Here is a 19731-nt window from a genome sequence, read left to right as displayed (position 1 = left end):
CATCCTTACAGTCAAACAGAGAGGTCTGGGTGGACAACAGCCACTAAAAGAATACTAAAAATAATCAGCATTAATGTGCATCTGATGAGCAGACATCTCACTTGCAAGCACTTTTTGCTTGCATGCACTTTTGTTAGAATAGCCTGTTTTTACACTTTGTTCCTGCACCAAATGTGCACCAACAATATTCAGGAAAAAGCATGGCGTAAATCATTCATCATAAGTCTGGTTTTACTTGGCTTATCAACACAATTTAAAAGTGGTTTATAGTTTGAAGTTTGCTCTTTCAACACCAGTTGAAACTCAGCGAGGCTGCGTTTCGCTTCTATGTCATCTTAAATCAGTCATGTGATTTGGATGCACCGGCGCATACGTGGACTCCAGAAGGTTAAAAGCTAAATATTCTTAAACTATTAAAAGCAAAAGCACTCACAATGTAAAACTTTTTTCCTGATGTCTTATCAGTTGTATAATTATGCATCAAGATGTAAGGGGCATTTTTGTTGTGACAGGTTGAGGTCATTTTAAATACTTAATTTACCGATTGGTGGTTTAATCTGCCAAACCTCCAAACTTAATGAAATTAAATAAATGAATCGTATCAACCTTTTGTGCAGTACAGTTTGAATATATAAACCTGTTTCTTTAATTTAAACATTTAAGTTCTGCATTGCCACAACCATAACAGTTAAAACCCTGAAGAAACTCCTTCAAACTCCAAACCCTGGATCACCCACCATGTATTGCCTTTAAGGCATATATTTTTTGTAAGACTTTTATTTTGAAGAGCATTGTCAGACTTGAGAGCAGTGTGACTTAATTAACATTAAATCACCTCGTGGGGCACATTCCCGTAAAGGGAAAAATGATAGCCAGTTAAAGATATCAGTCTCATAAAATACGCTAAACTATTAATTTGGAGTTTTGATTAATAATTAAATTAATGACAACAACCAAAATTAACAGTAATGCCTGAAGGATCTCAGAGTTCTTGATGCAGCAGAGGTTGACTATTCATTCACTCTTGTGCAACATTAAACTGACAGCAGGTATGATTCCAAAGAATTATATTTATTCACAAACTAGCAAAGCAAACCAAAACACACAAATTCTAACTAACTATATACAAGCTTGGTGTGTATATATGTGTGTGTGTGTGTGTGTGTGAGAGAGAGAGAGAGAGAGAAAGAAGAGAAAGACAAAGGCGGGTGTGGTGATCAAGCCGTGTGGTCTACAAAACAAAATGGCTGAAAACAGGGAACTACAAGATGGCTGAATCAAAGCTGGCTTCAGGTCGGGGGAGGTATTTGTCTGACCGTGTGGTCAGGACAAAGACAAAGGAAAGGAAGCGGGAACTTTGAGGTGCCTGCTTGGGTGTAGCTCTGTTGAAAGCCTATTTGTTAATGAGTCCATGTGAATGTGCTTTGTTTTGCAAACGGTCTGGATTAGTGCAGAGATTGTTTAGTTGTGTGCAAGAATCTGTTTGTGAACAGTATTAGCAAACTAAACACATAGCTTTGGCGAAGCCAACTAACAAATGACCTAACTGCAAACAATCACAACAATAACTCAATGACAGCATTAAATCACATACAACAAGTTAAACAGTCTTGCTTAGCCTGTAAAGCTGTGATAAAGCTATGCCCAGTTGTTACATTACCGATCCTTGAGTGGATGGGAGAAAGAGTCACTTGGTGGTGTACTGCTTTGTTAGCCGACAAAAGAAGGCTGGGAGAGCTGTGGTTTCAGCTGCAGTCTTTGCTGTGTCCTTGTTCCAAAGGTTCTGATCTGAGGAAGCCAGTCGCTCGGGGTCCTTGCAGAGTTAGACGTTGGGTGCTAACTCATTTAGTTCCTTGTTGCTGGAAAGCTAGTTGCAAACCTTGTGCTTGTACGTCTAAGGTTCTGGTTCAGGTTAGAGAGTCTGTGATCAATTGTCCCACCTTTGATGGTTCAGGGCAAGGAGCAAGGATCTGAGCATCTGGGCTGGCCCAGGCCCAGCCGGAAAGAAGTGTGTGCTGCTCCGCAGTTGGATCAAGAGAAGAGTTGTCTGAAGGGAGCAGACCTTGTACAGATGCCTGTGACATCAGAGTCACATGTCACTGTTAAGGTCCTGTCCAATCAAGTTTTGGGACTTGAGTCTCACTGAGGTGTGAGGTGAGACATCCTGTGGAGATGGGTGTCACATAGCTCTCTTTGTTTGAAGACAAAGTGCTTGCAGAGGAAAAAGCCTTCAAATGTCCTGTTTAGATTTTACCAAATGATCTCTGTGGTCCTGTGAATACCAACATTAGTTTGTGTTCATTTTGAAACCCGTTCATCTCCCCTTCTATCCACGATGTAAACACCACAGAGGCAATGTCGTGAGTAGCTTAATTCCTAGCTACACTTATAAGGTAATGTTGAGAAGATATTTAGATTTAAAAGACATTTCATTGTAGTTGATAAGATTGTTTATTTACACATATTTACATGGAGAAATGTTAGCACGTTAGCAACAGAATGGTGATTTCGTTTGTATTCTGTTCTTATTACAGTTTTCACTCTGTAGGATGATGATAGAGCCTCACTAAACTTCAGCTAACGTTTAAAATGTCTCAGAGCATCATTTTATAAAGAGTTTAGCTAGTTGGATAGCTGCAGTTCATACATTGCAGTGAAGACAACACACACCACATTAATCACAGTCAGGCAAGTAAATAGGAAATATGAGCCGGTGGCAAAATTTTGGGCCTCTTATCCTCATCCACTGGGGGGTTGGGGTGGCACTAAAGAATAAAGTAATTTCCTCTACAATTTAGTCAGATTTTTTCATTTATAAGAAACACAGGTTACATGTCTTACATTTTCTGTGAATATAATCCAATTAAACGAAGCTTTGCATTAGTACATGCAGGACACAGAAGTCATACACCCCAACTATAATCAGCTGACAGACAGCTGATTGGATCATTGTTTCTTATCAGTCACACACCAATCACAGCCCATTTCCACACAAGGTGGTTCATTTTGATATGGCTTCCTACTCACTGATCCCTGCTACACCAATGCTGCCACACACCACTGCTACTGCTGCTGCTGCTGGGAAAGCTTTACCTCCGCCACCCCAGCCCCTACCATTCTAATTTAGAATCCTAACATGAATCTAAGGTTAAATGGTATTTAATGTCTTGCTTGGGCTCACTCTTATATACCTAGGGTTTTTTTTGGCATTGCACTCCCTGTTGTGGCATAGCATGCTGCTTGTCTAATCCAGGGAGCACCTCAAGAGAGCAGCCCGCAGCCCGCAGCCCCAAACATAACTGTCTTTCCATTTGTTGCAATAAATAGTTAAATCTATGATGAGAGTTTGTCATGTTTGTTTTCAGCCTGTCTCTGCCTTTCCCAAACCACCACAGATAATGGTGTGGAACTCTGTGTTCCTGTCCTTACTGCACAAACAAAGGCAAGGGCACCTTTGACAAGAATGATTTAACAGATGATGCAGGAGAAGTGGGAAATAAATCCATTGGAGTTTTTTTCTTGATGTTCATTTGCTAATCTTTGGTGAAAGAGCTCTGGCTACCTCAGCAGAAAACTGAATTTACAATAAAAACAAAACAATGTGCATCAACACACAAAGGAAGCCATCCATGGCACCATCTTGATCTGCCTTTTACAGTAGTGAAGGGTTATTTCACCAAAAATGTTGTGAGTCTGCTCAGATTCCTTTTAAAAATCTACTCATAATTGCATTCTTTATCAGGAAACTTGGTTGTGTAATAATACCCTTCATATAAAACAGTATGAACATCACTTGTATAAAAATTAGGCTTCGAATAACATAAATTATGTGTTATGACACTTATTTTATGCACCTGAGGATAACAGCACACAGCATATTGACACAACACCACATTATCCTCTTAAAACAATATTCATGATTGGTGGACCTTTACAGACCAAAGGAATAGAAATAACATGCCAGGTAATCAATGAATAGACACATATTCTGATTTCATGACAGATTCAGAAGAAAGGAGTTACCACTTGATTTTTCGTCATGCCGGTAGGCCTAAGTCTGAATGGCTTAGGGTCTTCTCCAGTGCTCATGGTTTCAGTAAAATGAAAACAACCAAACAATGTGTAGCACCTCCATCTTTACATAAGTTAAAGCTCAGCCTGTGAAAACGAGTGTATTTTGTCTTCTGCTGCTTTCGAGGGAGCTTTCCATAGCCTCTGGAGAAAACCCTGATGACATAATTAGTTTTTTTTCTTATCTCTGTTTGAAAAATGCATGCATTTACCAGGCTGGGAGGGTCAAACAAAGTGTGTGCTCCAGTGCCTCTGGAGCTTGCCAAAACTAAAAACCCAGTGTCAGGATATCTCTGCCTTTGCTGACATTGTGGCAGTACAATTCTATATCACTATAGTACCATTTTAAAGTAAAGCGTGGTACTGCACAAACTGACAAATAAAACCCTAAATTGTCTGACTTTGATAATATCTCTTTTGTGAAGGGTATCAGCAGTTCATCTTGGTCCTCATAAATAAATCAACTCTACTGTGCTATTCTCTCTTTCCTTAATGAAAAAAGAAATAAATTGTCATGGACACTGCTGAGGCTTCCTGTTCCCCTTAATCCTTGCCCTCCTGCAGCTTCTCCTGCTCACACCCCTCTGCTCAGTCTCCAGTGAGGATCTGCCAGCTTTTTCCCACCACTACACCAACCATGCCCACTGACACTCCTCAGCCTGCTCATTCTGCCACACCTGTGGCTTGTTAGCTCATTTACCTGTCAGCATTTATACCAGTCAGTTGGCCTTTGTTGTTTGCCAGATCGTAGTTTGTGCCTTTTTGGATCCTTTTTGACCTGTGCCTGTTTTTCATCTTTTCCCTCTGTTGGATGTCTCTGTGCCTTTGCCTGGTTATTTGTATTTTTGGTTCAACCTCTGGAAAGGTTTGTACTCTGCTCTGCCTGGGACTTTAAGTAAAGTGACTGTTTTGCCTTACTCCTGTCTGTGACCTGTGATTCTGCGTTTGAGTCTTCTGGTGTGTGACAGAAATATCTTGGGAGTCAGTAAGAAACAGTTTTATCATTTCTTTAAGTATAGCATTTATTTGAAGTAGCTTCATGTTGGCAAATCAAACATTTCTAATATATATGAAATTCAGTTAATGACTGATTTAATTTAGATTTTTAAATTCTTTCAGGTTCCATTTAACAGCATGTTAATATGTCACCTATTGGTGTGCATGTAGCGAATGCAGTGAGTAAAGCCAGAAAAAGCATGAGATTTCAGGGGATGGGTAGTCATGATGTCAGGTATTCAGAGCAGGACAGTCAGTGTGGACTCAACATTGAGCATTGTAAACACTCAACACTCAGCATTGTAAGGTGGAGGATCACTCAGAACGGTAGGTCTTGTTTCCTCTGGGTTTTTATAGCCTGTCACTATCTGCAAAACAACACAGCATAAGCGGTGGAGACACATGATTCACATAACTTTACAGATTTCCAACAAACCAGGCAGCTGACCTGTGAGGGGACATTAGCCACTGAGACAGATGGTGCTTGGAAAGTGGACGCAGCATGTGTAGTCACTGGACCATTCTCGGGTATGGAGACGATTGATGGCCGCTACAAGATAAACAACACACAGGGTACATCTCAGCTCCAGTAGATAGCCATACATCCAAGGAACTTCTATAGAAATGAATTGCTTGGCAGACCAGGTGTCTAACTGAGACAGGCCTTTTAATTGTCAAAACGTGTAGCCACACCCAGCTAGTAAAAGGGACTGGGCATTTAATTGGGACTAGACTTTTAATTGAAGTTGTATGGTATTTGCCAAGCATCTTCACACTCCTTTAAAACTGTTCTGTATTCATACTACACTGGACTTCACTGATCAGGGTAACACTACATAATACAGCCTGCGACTTAGAGGCCGTTTACACGTTGCTGGCTATTTTCATAAACGGACATTTCACCGTCTCCGTTTTCAAAAAGATCTTCGTTTACACTTACCCGTGTATATATACACAAGAGCATGCCAAACCTGTAGGTGGCAGTATAACGAGAAGCTCAAGCCTTCCATGTATCCATTGTCACCATAGCAACATAGGTCGCACTTTTTACACAGGCGCAAGTTCCGGCGCATACTGTGACGTGGGTTGCCTATAACTCCGTTTATCTGCGTTTATCTCAGTTTACATGCAAACGCGCAACCGGAGTTTTCCAAAATCTCCACTCTGGCCGGAGTTTTTAGAAAGACTCGTTTTCAGAGGAGAAATCTCCGTTTGCGTGTAAACGAAGGGCACAAACGAAGGAAGATGTCTCAGTTTATCAAAATCACCGTGTACGTGTAAACGGCCTCTTAATGCGTACCTACCGCTCACTTTGCACCTAATTTAACAGAAGTACTGCGTAACTCTCACTCCCCCCCCCCCACCCCCCCCAATTTCCCCCATGTTTTACAGTATAACTAGGCTGCTTCTTAGCGCGTAACTTCCGTTGACTTATGTCCTACTTTACACCAACTTCCACAGAAGTACAGAGTAACTCTTGCTCACTTCCCCCACTATTTCCCCCATGTTTTACAGTATAACTAGGCTGCGTCTGAGAGCGTAACTCCCGTACAATTATGTCCTACTTTGCCTGGACTTACAGTGTAACTCTTCCTGGTCTTTTTTTCCCCACCAATCATTTTAAGTACCAGGTATATTAAATTAAATAATCTGCTGTACAATATGAGCACAGCCTTTTGCTCTTTGCAATTGTTACAATTTTGTTTTTTCTAAGTGTCAGCAGGCAAATTTCACCCCTATTCCAGAGATGTACTTTTCATTATGGTTTGGAAAAACATGTTGGGAAATGGGTATACAGTATGGAAACTGGCTAATAACAGCTGGCTGGTAGCAAACTTACCTCTCTAAAATGCACATCTATGGAAGTCTCGTACTGTCACTGCAAAACACAAACTATACAGTAATAAATCCACAATAATGAGTCATTCAGAGTTATAAAATGTTTTTATTATGTGATTACACAGAAAACACAAGACAGGCACTATTCCTCTCATCCATACTCCGTAATTACAGTAATTTTTATTTATTTCATTTATCCTTTATTTAACCAGGTGAGTCCCATTGAGATCGACATCTCTTTTACAAGGGAGCCCAAGAAGGCAGCAAACCAAAATTACAACAATAAAACATAAACAGTACATAGATAGGTACATGAAGTACATACAGTACACATCAAACTGTAATCAGTGTCTAAGTAGATCTTAATTTCCCTGTAACTAGTGTCTAGGTATAGCTTACCTCTCCTGTAAGTTCTGCCAAACTACGGAGAACCGGGCTGTATTATGAAGTTTGCACTGTTATCCCCTCCTTAGTGTGTAAGTACACCCTAGCTCTCCTGGAGGTACACGCTAACTACGGGGAACCGGGCTGTATTATGAAGTTTGCACTGTTATCCCCTCCTTAGTGTCTAAGTACAGTCTACTACCACTGTAACTAATGTGTAATTAGAGCCAGTGAGTTAGAACACAGTTACTTCAATGTTTCACAAAATAACATCATCTGAAAACAATCCAAAGATGAAACTAAGTGTCCCTGACAACATAAAATAACACATTTCTACTGTTTTTTGTTATTTACGTTCAGTTTTGTTCCTTCTGTTATAAACTGTTCAATTTAGTCTTGATCCTTTATTGTGATCCGTTTGGTTTTTCTAAGTCAAAAATAGTCAAGTCAGTTTCAGTTGACAAATGTACTTTCTAAGTCAAAAGTCAAATGGAAAAGATCATTGTGGTACTACTATCATACTGGAGTGTGACACCCAGTGATGGAGATGGAAGAATGTATGATCATCACCTGTGCACAAAGAGAGGTATTACTATGTTGCATCATCAACTTCAATTTCTTTTTGTGGTCATTATCATTATTACGTAAATACATCACAGTAACACAAAGTGAGCAAACTTTTAACTGTAAAGTTTTTCTCGGCATGGACTACTTTATCTTGTCTTTACATTTCACATCATGAATCATTAGCCTTTTAAACCATAACAAGTTGATTACATTTCCTTTTGAACTACAAAGTTTGTGTTTTTAAACATTCTTAACTGTTTTCCACTTAACTATGGATAACAAAACGTATTTCGAAAATGTAGGCTACATCAGTGCACACACCGTATTACACTTGACTATTCATCGGTCAAATAGCATTCATGACCCAACTATAATGGTGCAAATGTATACAGTACACTAACACAAATACAAACGGCAAGGGGCCACGAGGCAAAACAAGCGCAGCATTTTAGAGTTACAAGTAGGTTGCTAACAGTAATTGCAATGCCAAGTAAGTGTAGTGTAGAGGGGAAGCACACACACTATAGCTATGTCCCGATTCGGGGTATGTTAGGCAATCAGTTAGTTAGTTAGTTAGTTAGTCAGTGTATTTTGTATAACGTTAGATAACTGTGCCCACATTTCCGTTATAACGGAAATTTATTCCCTCTAAACGTGAATAAATCGCACGTCAATCATAAACTATGAACCAAAAAAGCACAATCTATCCCGAGTGAGACAAACTGCTTGATCCCCGTCTCCAGTGTACCAGCAGAGAACCTGCAGAACCGAATTAGCGAAAAAACACACCGGGCTACACAGCCTCTCTACCTGAGCAGCTGAAGCTGCGGCTCGCACCCTCGACACACAGACACACAGACACACAGACGGTGCTTCTGCATGCCAGCCAAACGTGTGCGCACCAGTGAGAAATAAATATGTGAGGTGTACGCTGCTTTTCTATCTTTTTTTCCCTTTTCTTTCTTTCTTTCTGTCAGCGACATACACTCCTAACACAGGACGGGTTGTTTTAATTGACTGAGTTGATCATTAAGCCATAGTGATGCGCGGATCGGCTCTGATAGCACCTGAATCAGCATGTACGCATCAACCATCCAGCCGTTACAACATGATTGAGCTAGCAAAGCAGTTTTGTGTTGCTATGTGTGGTATTTATTCAGTTTTGGGAAATCACAATGTCTAGAAAGCATCAGTGGCTGCAGCTGACAGGGACAGCTAACGTTAACACTAGCAGCAAAGCTAACATCAGGATCGTCATCCGTTAAAAGCCTCCCGTTGTCGGATACGACATGAAACTACTCCAATTAGCTCAATCATGTTGTAACTAAGACATCCGCTGGAGAAAATATTTTTTTCACAGGCCACTTTGTGAGTTTAGTGAGTTATTACAGACACGGCTAACGGCTAACAGCTAACAGTTAGCCCAGCTAATCTACGATAACCATGTTATTAATTACATACAGAGAAAATACTAATGTTTGTTCAGTCATTGTGTTTATAGACTTTACAAACATCAGATTAGTCTAAACGGTGATATAGTGACGTGAAAAATGTGATATATACATATATATATACATATATATATATATATATATATATATATATATAGCTAAACTCAGCAAGGTAAACAACAAGGTGATTCCCATTTACACAGTGGTAAGAGTGCTGGACTGGAAGTGTCGCACAAAAAAAGGAAGCTGGCTGCGTTCTGTTTTGCCTCCGTGTTTCCGTGAAAAATAAGGTGGATATGACGGGCGTCTTCTGCAGCACAAGCTAACATAGCTAGCTGGGTTAGCATCAACTCACCAAGACGTTGATAAACGCATTAACACTCCCACAGCACAGGTCCTCGGTCCCTCCCTCATGTCTCCTGCGAGGATCTCGGAGTGTTATCGTTGTGTTTACAGCAACACTTCTCACCGTAGACATTGTGTAGTTTCACTTGATTCCCTCCGTCGTCTGATTCCTGTTCCTGCGCAGTACAAGCTTGTCCCCTCGGCCTCGCTGAGAGGTGGTACTTCCTGTCTTAACCAATGGGAAATGTGCACCTCCCTGTTTGACCAATGACTGCAGGTCTAAGCAGAGTGGCTGTGATTGACACCTTGTTTGATCAATGAGACTATGCCAGAGCGATCTAGTAATTGACAGTTAACAACGTAAAACCTAACAAACAAACAAACAAACATTAAAGCAACTTCAAGACAACTGAGGAATCATACGGGAATATTGTAAGAAAATAAACCCGGTACTTTCTCTGTTGACAATGTCAAGCAAACTATGTCCCTCTGATGTTACAGCAAGAGACCTGGGATTAGGTGTTCTGTTCAATTCTCTTTTGTGTCACAAACTAATACCATACAACATGTCATCAGACAATTTTTGCATAAAATAAGAAAAAAAGAATTGATGAGATGTCAATCTCAATGGGACTCACCTGGTTAAAATAAATAAAAATGACTGTACTTACGGAGTATGGATGAGAGGAATAGTGCCTGTCGTGTTTTCTGTGTAATCACATAATAAAAACATTTTATAACTCTGAATGACTCATTACTGTGGATTTATTACTGTATAGTTTGTGTTTTGCCCTTGGATGACAGTACGAGACTTCCATAGATGTGCATTTTAGAGAGGTAAGTTTGCTACCAGCCAGCCTGTTATTAGCCAATTTCCATACTGTATACCCATTTAACATATTATTTTTCCAAACCATAATGAATAGTACATCTCTGGAATAGGGGTGAAATTTGCCTGCTGACACTTAGAAAAAACAAGATTGTAACAATTGCAAAAAGCGAAAGGCTGTGCTCATATTGTACAGCAGACTATTTAATTTAATATACCTGGTACTTAAAATGATTGGTGGGGAAAAAAAGACCAGGAAGAGTTACACTGTAAGTCCAGGCAAAGTAGGACATAATTGTACGGGAGTTACGCTCTCAGACGCAGCCTAGTTATACTGTAAAACATGGGGGAAATAGTGGGGGAAGTGAGCAAGAGTTACTCTGTACTTCTGTGGAAGTTGGTGTAAAGTAGGATATAAGTCAACGGGAGTTACGCGCTAAGAAGCAGCCTAGTTATACTGTAAAACATGGGGGAAATGGGGGGGTGGGGGGGGGGGGGGCGGTGGTGAGCAAGAGTTACGCAGTACTTCTGTTAAATTAGGTGCAAAGTGAGCGGTAGGTACGCTCTAAGTGGGCGGTAGGTACGCATTAAGTCGTGGGCCGTATTATGTAGTGTTATCTCATTATTTTATAATTCAAGTTTTAATCAGACTGTCATACTTTGTAGAAACAATTTAGTAGGCAAAATGTTTTAGGGAAAGTAGAAATTATGTAGATAGATCTCACATCAAATTATTTTTTGTATCCGACACACAAAGTTTTTCAGCCTCACGTCACTGAATAAAAATTAATGATTAAATTGTATGATTACTGGTGTCTCCTCCTCTCCCTCTCCTGATATTCTTTATTCATTAGATCTGATTCATTTTTTTTTCAACAGATAGGCAAAGAAAAAATAAAATAAAAAACTCTGAGTCCTGGCAAGTCTACTGATTTAGTATCAGAGCAAGCCAATCATCGTTCAAGCCTCTTCAAAGATTCCTCCTCCTTGAAGTTCAGTGATTGAAGTGACACACTGAATTCCTCATCAGTATGTGGCTGACTCACCTCTGCGCAGCAGTTGCAAGTAGCGTTGCAGGCAAATGCTGCGACAGTGATTGAAACGATGAGCTCTAGAAAATGGAAAATAGCCAAGACCCCTGAAAACCCCTGCATCCGACTCTGGCAAAAACAAGCATAAGAAAATCTAGTTAGTAAAATGAACATGGTGAAAGTGACAATTGTGGCAGATTGGGCAGCTTTATCAGCGATCAACTTGCCTAGTTAAGCTATAAGTGGACAAACAATATTCTGTGGAAGTGTTCAGCCAAAGGTCAACTGATCATTAATCTGTCAGTAACTCATAACTGATACATGACTTATATCCACGCTGTATAGTTTTGATTAGCCTCCAAATGTTGGGAAAAAGTATCAAACTGAATACCAAATACAGGTAGCAGATGGACTGCCAGGAACCAGTGACGTAGCATGAGTTCATCAATCCTGCAGCATCCAGACCGTAGAGGATGGTTGCAGTAGTGGAAGCAACTGCTGCTACAACACTGACAGCCAAAGCACCCCTCACCTTCAAGAGAGACGAGACGTCAGGACATGTGGCCATGCAGTGACCTGCCGCACAACTCGACAATGTTGACATTTGTTGTCCATTTGCATGAAGATTTTTTTTAACTAATGGTAAAATTTTATTTTATTTCTTTATTTTTATTAATTAATTTTTCCTCTTTCTTTTCTTTTTCCAACTTAATTTTGCTTAATCTAATTACAATCTACCCTTGACTCTTTCCCTTTTGTCGGTTCCTCTTGTTCGAACTCATTCCCCCTTTTTACTGCTACATCAACTTCATCAACACACACACACACACCAAGCTTGTATATAGTTAGTTAGAATTTGTGTGTTCTGGGATTTAAGGCCCAGACACACCAAACCAACATCAAATAACTAGCAGTAACAAAAAACAACTGTTGTGAACCTCACGTCGCCTGTGTCTTGTCCAAAAATGTTGAACATGAATTCATGGCAAAGACTACATCCAACAGCCAATCAGCACATGCATACTGCACTTGCTTGAGAAGAAATAACTCTTCCAACAGCAGACACTGGTAGTCTGTAACCATTGTTCAAAAAGGGAAACCAGAAGACTGTCAGGACTCTAGTTAGCCAGTTAGTACATTCTCAACACAATCTAGTATTAAAAGAAAAAAAGCATATTTACTGTGCGCTAGTGAACAATAACACAATCCATCATAAACTGTTTAGGCCGAAGAGCTCAATGGCTAAAGAAAAAATAATCTTGCCTTATGTACAAGTTTGTTTTGACCTCACTCCCTCTTGACGCTTGTTTACTTTCCTCACTGTTTTCTCTCCTGAGCTGAACTGACAATGAGAGTGATTTCATTCACCGACGGGCTCTGCTATCTCTGCTGCCAATTGAACATGCTGAACACTCCCTAGTCTTTGTGGGACACACTGTAAAGAAAAGGACGACAGGTGCTCCCTGATAGCCCAACATTAGCCCTTTTTAGATAGGAATTGTGCAAATTTGCAGGAAAGCCCAACATTGACAGTATAAATACAAAATCGAGCAGTGCAGCAAAATGCTGCCTACCTAATTTTGTGTATACAGAATGTGCCTTTTTCGGGGCAATGGGGGGCGTGAGCAAGTAACAAAACGTGTAGCTCAGCGTGTGACGTAAACAGTGACGTGGGAGGGAAGCCTCGGCTGGTCAGTCCTTCAGCAATTCTCTCGTAAGTCTGCCTGTTCTTCACCGTTCCTGTCATCTGACGGTTAATGGCCTCTTTGTTTGCGAGAGCAAGGAGGCTGCGCAATTCCTTGTCTCCCCAGTTGCTCATCTTTACAGTGTCTGTCAGGTTTGCGTCTCCCTCTTGCTACTAGCTGCTCGCTAATTCCTGCTATCAGCTGTTTCCTGTTTATCCACCGCCAGTGGCTCGCACGCGCGGCGTCATCAACAGCTCCTCCCACAAGTCTTCAACAGCCCCTCCCGTTGCGGAAGGCCGCCTCGCTCTGTTTAAACTAAAATGGTTCCACCAATATGACTACCCTACGAGGCTGAAAATTGGGCACCTCGGATCAACTCGGCAATCCGGCTCTGTGTGTCCAAAGGCTCACAGCTTGCCGGCAAAACGGCCCAACGTTTGTGGAAAATCTGGCAGCGTAAAAGGCTCTATTGACCGATGGCCGACCGTCGGCTTGGCGTACATTAAGACTCTGAAAGCAACATGTCACTGAACAAAATTTGGTGAAATGATACAGGTGCCTTTCAGAATTCTCTGATTGGCTCTGGAGTAGGCTACCTACAACTCAGAGGAAGACCCATGATTTTGTTGGGATTCACCGGACCACAGATGATTTGTCATTTGTTAAAATCTAAACTGGACATTTAAAGGCTTCCTTCTCTGCATGCTCTTTGTTCTCCAAACAAAGACAACTATTTGACACCCATCTCCAGGATGTCTCACCTCACACCTCAGTGAGACACAAGTCTCACAACTTGATTGGACAGGACTTTTACAGTGACATGTGACTCTGTGATGTCACAGGCATCTGTCTGCTCCCTTCAGACAGTCCTCCTACAGCATAGCAGCCCACACCTCTTTCCTACTGGGCCTGGAACAGCCCAGATGCTCAGGCCCTTGCTCCTTGCCCTGAACCATCAAAGGTGGGGCACTTGCTCACAGACTCTCTTTTTCCTGGACCTCGACTTGCCCACGCTCAAGGCTGAGGCAAACCTGAACCAGAGAAGTTAGACTTGCAAGCACAAGGTTTGCAACTAGCTTTCCAGCAACAAGGAACTAAGTGAGTTAGCACCCAGCATCTAACTCTGCAAGGACCCCGAGTGACTGGCTTCCTCAGATCAGAACCTTTGGAACAAGGACACAACAAAAACTGCAGCTAGAACCACAGCTCTTCCCAGCCTTCTTCTGTCAGCTAACAAAGCAGTACACCACCAAGTGACTCTTTCTCCCATTCAATCAAGGATCGGTAAAGTAACAACTGGGCATAGCTTCATCACAGCTTTACAGGCTAAGCAAGACTGTTTAACTTGTTGTATGTGACTTAATGCTGTCATTGAGTTATTGTTGTGATTGTTTGCAGTTAGGTCATTCATTACTTGGCTTCGCCAAAGCTAAGTGTTTAGTTTGCTAATACTGTTCACAAACAGATTCTTGCACACAACTAAACAATCTCTACACTAATCCAGACTGTTTGCAACACAAATCACATTCACACAGACTCATTAACAAATAGGCTTTCAACACAATACCCAACCAGGCATCTCAAAGTTCCCGCTTCTTTTCCTTTGTCTTTGTCCTGACCACAGACAAACACCTCCCCCAACCTGAAGCCAGCTTTGATTCGGCCATCTTGTAGTTCTCTGTTTTCAGCCATTTTGTTTTGTAGGCCAAACTGCTCTTTGATCAGCACACTCGCCTTTGCTTGCCAAGCTTGTATATAGTTAGTTAGAATTTGTGTGTTTTGGTTTGCTTTGCTAGTTTGTGAATAAATACAATTCTTTGGAATCATACCTGTTGTCTGTTTAATGTTGCACAAGAGTGAATGAATAGTCAACCTCTGCTTCGCCAAGAACTCCGAAATCCTTCAGGCTTCACTGTTAATTTTGGTTATTGTCATTAATTTAATTATTAATCAAAACTCCAAATTAATAGTTTAGCGTATTTTATGAAACTGATACCTTTAACTGGCTACCATTTTTCCTTTACGAGAATGGTGCCCCACGAGGTGATTTAATGTTAATTAAGTGACATTATTCAACATAATTAGTAATTATTATCAATAATTATTAATTATTTCCAATAGACAGTTGACCCCAACATAATTGGTGCCTCCACGTGAAGCCCTAATTTATGTTCACAACATATTTGGTGCCCCTTGGTGAGGCCTAATATGTTGATCCCTACATATTTGGTGCCGCCATGTGAGACCTAAAATTATGTTCCCAACAATTTTGATTTGTAACACTTGTTCAGTGGGAAAATCTAATGTAGCGTGGGCACATTTTAGTTGTTGAAATGTTAAAATATGGCAGCTGTTATAAATCATAAAATACCCAGAATTACTTGTTTTTGTTGTTTGATGTTTGCTTGTTTGATAGCATTTCCCAGCATACTGAGAGCATATTGGTTACATTTTTTATGCCTCCTGCTGCTTTCACAACACATGAGGATTCACTGACCAGTTTCAGTTTGTGTTATAGCTATTTTCTTATGCAAGGGTGAATTGGTCAAACAAGTTAAACACTACTTTGATGGCATAAATGACGCATTTTCTAATTTTCAGCTAGGTTTCTGTCTACTGCATGACTAGGATCATAATAAAAGTAGCTGAGTTTTGTACATACTGCCACATAACACCATCACCAACCTAGAAGCTCAGAGATGTATTGAAAGGATTGTTCAAGGGCAAGTGTAAGATACAAACCATGCAACAGTTCATAGAATTCCCAGCAGCCACTGTCAGAGATCCAGCTGCGATGTACTGTAACAGAGAAGGATATAAGTATACATGTATTACATACTGTCTGGTGAAGACATTTTGTCCACAACAGCAGGACAACAAGATGTGAACTAAATACATGATCACTTGTGTAATCTTGGCATATCCAGCATGTCAATATAAAACCCATGTATGGTTCAAATTAGAATCAGGATATAAAGACTGACATGATAACTGCTTCCCAGCAGTGACATCAACGTGTTTTTATTACTCTCTTGTGACTGGTTGCAGTTTCAGTAATTAACACCCTCATAACTGACAAGTTAATAGATAACAAGTCAACAGGGAAACTACAATTATAATTTATGGAAAATACATTTTTCCCTCAAGTTGTTTTTTTCATTTGAATAATTTATTTTCAGACATATCTATCTACCTGATTAACAGTTTAACAAGTGATATGTTTTTTTCAGGCCCACCCTGTCCATTAGTACAGATACATCAACATAACTGATGACTTCCTCTGGATCAATTGTTTTCTGTCTTATCTAACCTACCCTGCAGCTTTAAAGGATAAGTTTGGACGTTTTCCTAGTAGTATAATACTACTTACATGAATGCTGTAATTAGTTAACACTATTTTTCCTTTTTCTTGTATTGACCTAAAACTGTGTGGCTTTGCTGTAAGAAATGGAGACTGACTTTACTACTGGCTTTTCTTTACTATAAAGTTCCTGCATTGCCAGAACATCATGGGGTGACTGCGGCTCAGGCGACCCAGTCTCACTCAGTGACTTCCAGCATCAGACTCCGACAACAAAAAGCCGTCCTTTCACATCTGCATGATACACTGTTGGCCGCCGTTATTGTTTAAGGGCACTGGGTGGTGTCAGGGGGAAACACGACCTGACAATAACATAAGTTAGGGTGGCAGAAGTCCCAGCACGATGGACAGGAGAGGTGGTGGATGGGTCTAACAACCACTGACTTTCACTGGGGAGGCCGGTGTTCCTAAACCCCAAACCCTAACACTAACCCTAAGCCAAAACCTGTTCTTTTTTCTTAATCCCAACCATGTGCTTTTGTTGCCTAAACCCAACCATGTGTGTGTGTTGGCCAAATGTAATCATGTGCGTTCGTTTTTGATGGGAAGAAAAAGTCAATTAGTGGTGTTGCACCAATGTAGTGCATTTATTTTGAAAGAGACTGAATGCAAATTGTGCATTTACTGTTGAAATGAAAGTGTATTTTGAAAACAGACAATGCATGTAACAGGCAGAACTGGACAGGGCATCCCAGAACGTCAGCAACAGACGCACACAGGATACCTTGCATGTCGTATGTTGATGTGGAAAGTCCATGACCAAATGTTGATATGTGATGAGGTTGGAGTGAGCATGTGTTGGCTAAGGAGGCTGAGCAGGTCAGCCACTAATAACAGGGTTGGTAGTTTTGATTCTTCTGTCAATGTGTCTTTGGGTAAGACAAGAAACCCCTTCCTGCTCATGATTGGTGTGTGTGTTTAGCTGTATTTTTTAATTTTCTTTGTGATGATTTTTGTCATTGTTGTTGCAACTTTGTCCTAATTTCCATATATTTAGAACAATTTAAACCAGCAGATGAAATCTCAAAAGCATGACATCACTGTAAGGCTGACTCACAAACAAAGCTCCCCAGACAAAAATCCCACTGAAGACTCCAATTGTATCTGCATTAACTGCCATAGCAACCCCAAACAGCAGCACCATCAGGCCAATCATGATCTGAACAGTCTGGAATGACAAATACAGATTGAGAAGTTACACAGATGGTAAAAAAAAAAAACCCTTTGTGTCAGACAAAGAAATATGAAAGCAAACCATAGGTGAATTTTAGCAGTACAAATGTTTTCTGATTCTTAGTTTGTGTTGATGATCATACAACATATAATAAAATAAAACCATCACCATGATGAAAACTTTTCCAATCAATATTCAACATTTTAATAAAATTCTGCAATTTGGTACATGTCCTCTGGCTGCCAGATTCTTATTACAATTGGTTACATACCACATTAGACACAAAGAAATTGTTTAAAACCAAATAGAAAAATTACTTTTGCTGGTTTGAAAAAAAATAGAGTGGACTTAATTATTTCTACTTAATTCTAATGTAGAAAGAGCAGGGTTTAATTTTTTAATTAATCTTTAAAGTTTTGTACCAGATGGTTGTTTATCACTACAATGATGGGAACTGTGTTTATATTTGATATGGCATGCTTCCACATGGTATTTTATTTTTGACCATTGCACCTTTAGATATGATATCTCGATGACCATCATCAGGAAGTTAATCAGTGATTCATTTTAGAGCAATCAAAGCTGATTGCTCTGACTTAAGAAAGAGTTTAATAATAAAGATTAAAATGAAAGATCACTAATAGAAGAAACATAATGATAATTTGGAGGCCACGTGTCCCCACGCAGCTCCGCCGATTTCCTGGGCCCCCTGAACCCCAACATTCGCTCCTCTGTAAAGAATCTCGGGGTGGTTTTTGATAGCCAATTTGACAAACAGATTAGTGCTTTTGTCAAAACTACCTTTTTCCAACTACGTCTTTTAGCCAAGACCAAGCCCTATTTCTCAGCTGCAGATTTTGAAAGGGTGATCCATGCCTTCATAACCACCAGATTAGACTATTGTAACTCCCTTTATGTTGGCCTGAAACAGTCCTCCCTCAACCGTCTACAGCTCGTCCAGAACGCTGCTGCTCGCCTCCTCACAGGCAAGAAAAAGCACGACCACATCACGCCAGTTTAAGCCTCCCTCCACTGGCTCCCGGTCCGTTTTCGTATTGATTTTAAACTTCTTTTAATTGTTTTTAAAGCCCTCAACGGTTTGGCCCCTCTGTACCTCTCTGAGCTCCTTTTGCGCCACACCCCAACCAGAACCTTAAGGTTTTCGGACCGACTACTGTTGGTGGTGCCAAAAACCAGACTAAAGTCTTGAGGTGACAGAGCCTTCGCAGCGGCTGCCCCCAGGCTTTGGAACAGCCTCCCCCTTCACATTCGATCGTCCCAGTCCCTAGAGACTTTTAAATCCTCCCTAAAAACCTTTCTCTTCCACCTGGCATATCATTCAGCCTGAGCACGATGATCTCAAGTTTTTTTGTTTTTTTTTTAAATTGCTATTTTAATGTTTGCACTGTTTGCTCTGTTTTCTTCTCGTTGTTTTCTACATCTATTCTATTTTTATTATTGATGTTGTTTTAACTCTGTACCCACCTATGTGCAGCACTTTGGTCGACTGCCGTCATTTTAAATGTGCTTTAGAAATAAATCCTGACTTGACTTGACTTGACTAAATGTGTGTGAGATGGACACATAATCCACACAATCCCTGCCATTGCTATTAGCTAACAAACAAACAATGTTTCTCCACCTTATTGTAAACTGCAGACAATATGTATGTATGTAAGCTGAACTGTCTACCTCCAGAAACTGATCGTGGCTCTTACCCCAAGCGCCAGTAGCCGGCCCTTGCTGAACCTCCCCGGAGTATCCACATAATGTTGGTGTCCAAGACCCTGGGGTAATGGGTGCACATGAGTGACCACCACCACACTTCCTGCTGCAGCTGAAGCCATGTTTAAGGTAAAATGATTCTTTGCTGCTCTGAACTGTAGATTATTGATCAGTCAGAGGGAAGCTCAGAAGTTAATTATTCATCAGTGAACCATAAATACTGAGTGCTTCTTGCCCTGACGCACTGAATGATCGTCAGTATGCTTTGATTAG

The 19731-nt window shown here is 40.6% G+C and overlaps 1 protein-coding gene across 1 annotated transcript; it reads right to left on the bottom strand.

The window, feature by feature from the left end:
• Nucleotides 1–1050: 1050 nt before the first annotated feature.
• LOC117249136 (membrane-spanning 4-domains subfamily A member 3-like) lies at nucleotides 1051–19633 on the bottom strand. The gene is made up of 7 exons (XM_033614539.2): nucleotides 19452–19633; nucleotides 17617–17727; nucleotides 15941–15997; nucleotides 11905–12045; nucleotides 11529–11642; nucleotides 5516–5617; nucleotides 1051–5435 (listed from the first exon to the last, which is right to left on the bottom strand). Exons 1-7 carry the CDS (start codon nucleotides 19578–19580, stop codon nucleotides 5355–5357), a joined length of 735 nt encoding a protein of 244 aa, XP_033470430.1. The 5' UTR covers nucleotides 19581–19633; the 3' UTR covers nucleotides 1051–5354.
• Nucleotides 19634–19731: the final 98 nt, after the last annotated feature.

The sequence above is a fragment of the Epinephelus lanceolatus genome, chromosome 23 (genome assembly GCF_041903045.1).
Source record: "Epinephelus lanceolatus isolate andai-2023 chromosome 23, ASM4190304v1, whole genome shotgun sequence".
Classification (NCBI taxonomy): Eukaryota; Metazoa; Chordata; class Actinopteri; order Perciformes; family Serranidae; genus Epinephelus; species Epinephelus lanceolatus.
This window is presented reverse-complemented; position numbering and strand designations above follow the sequence as displayed.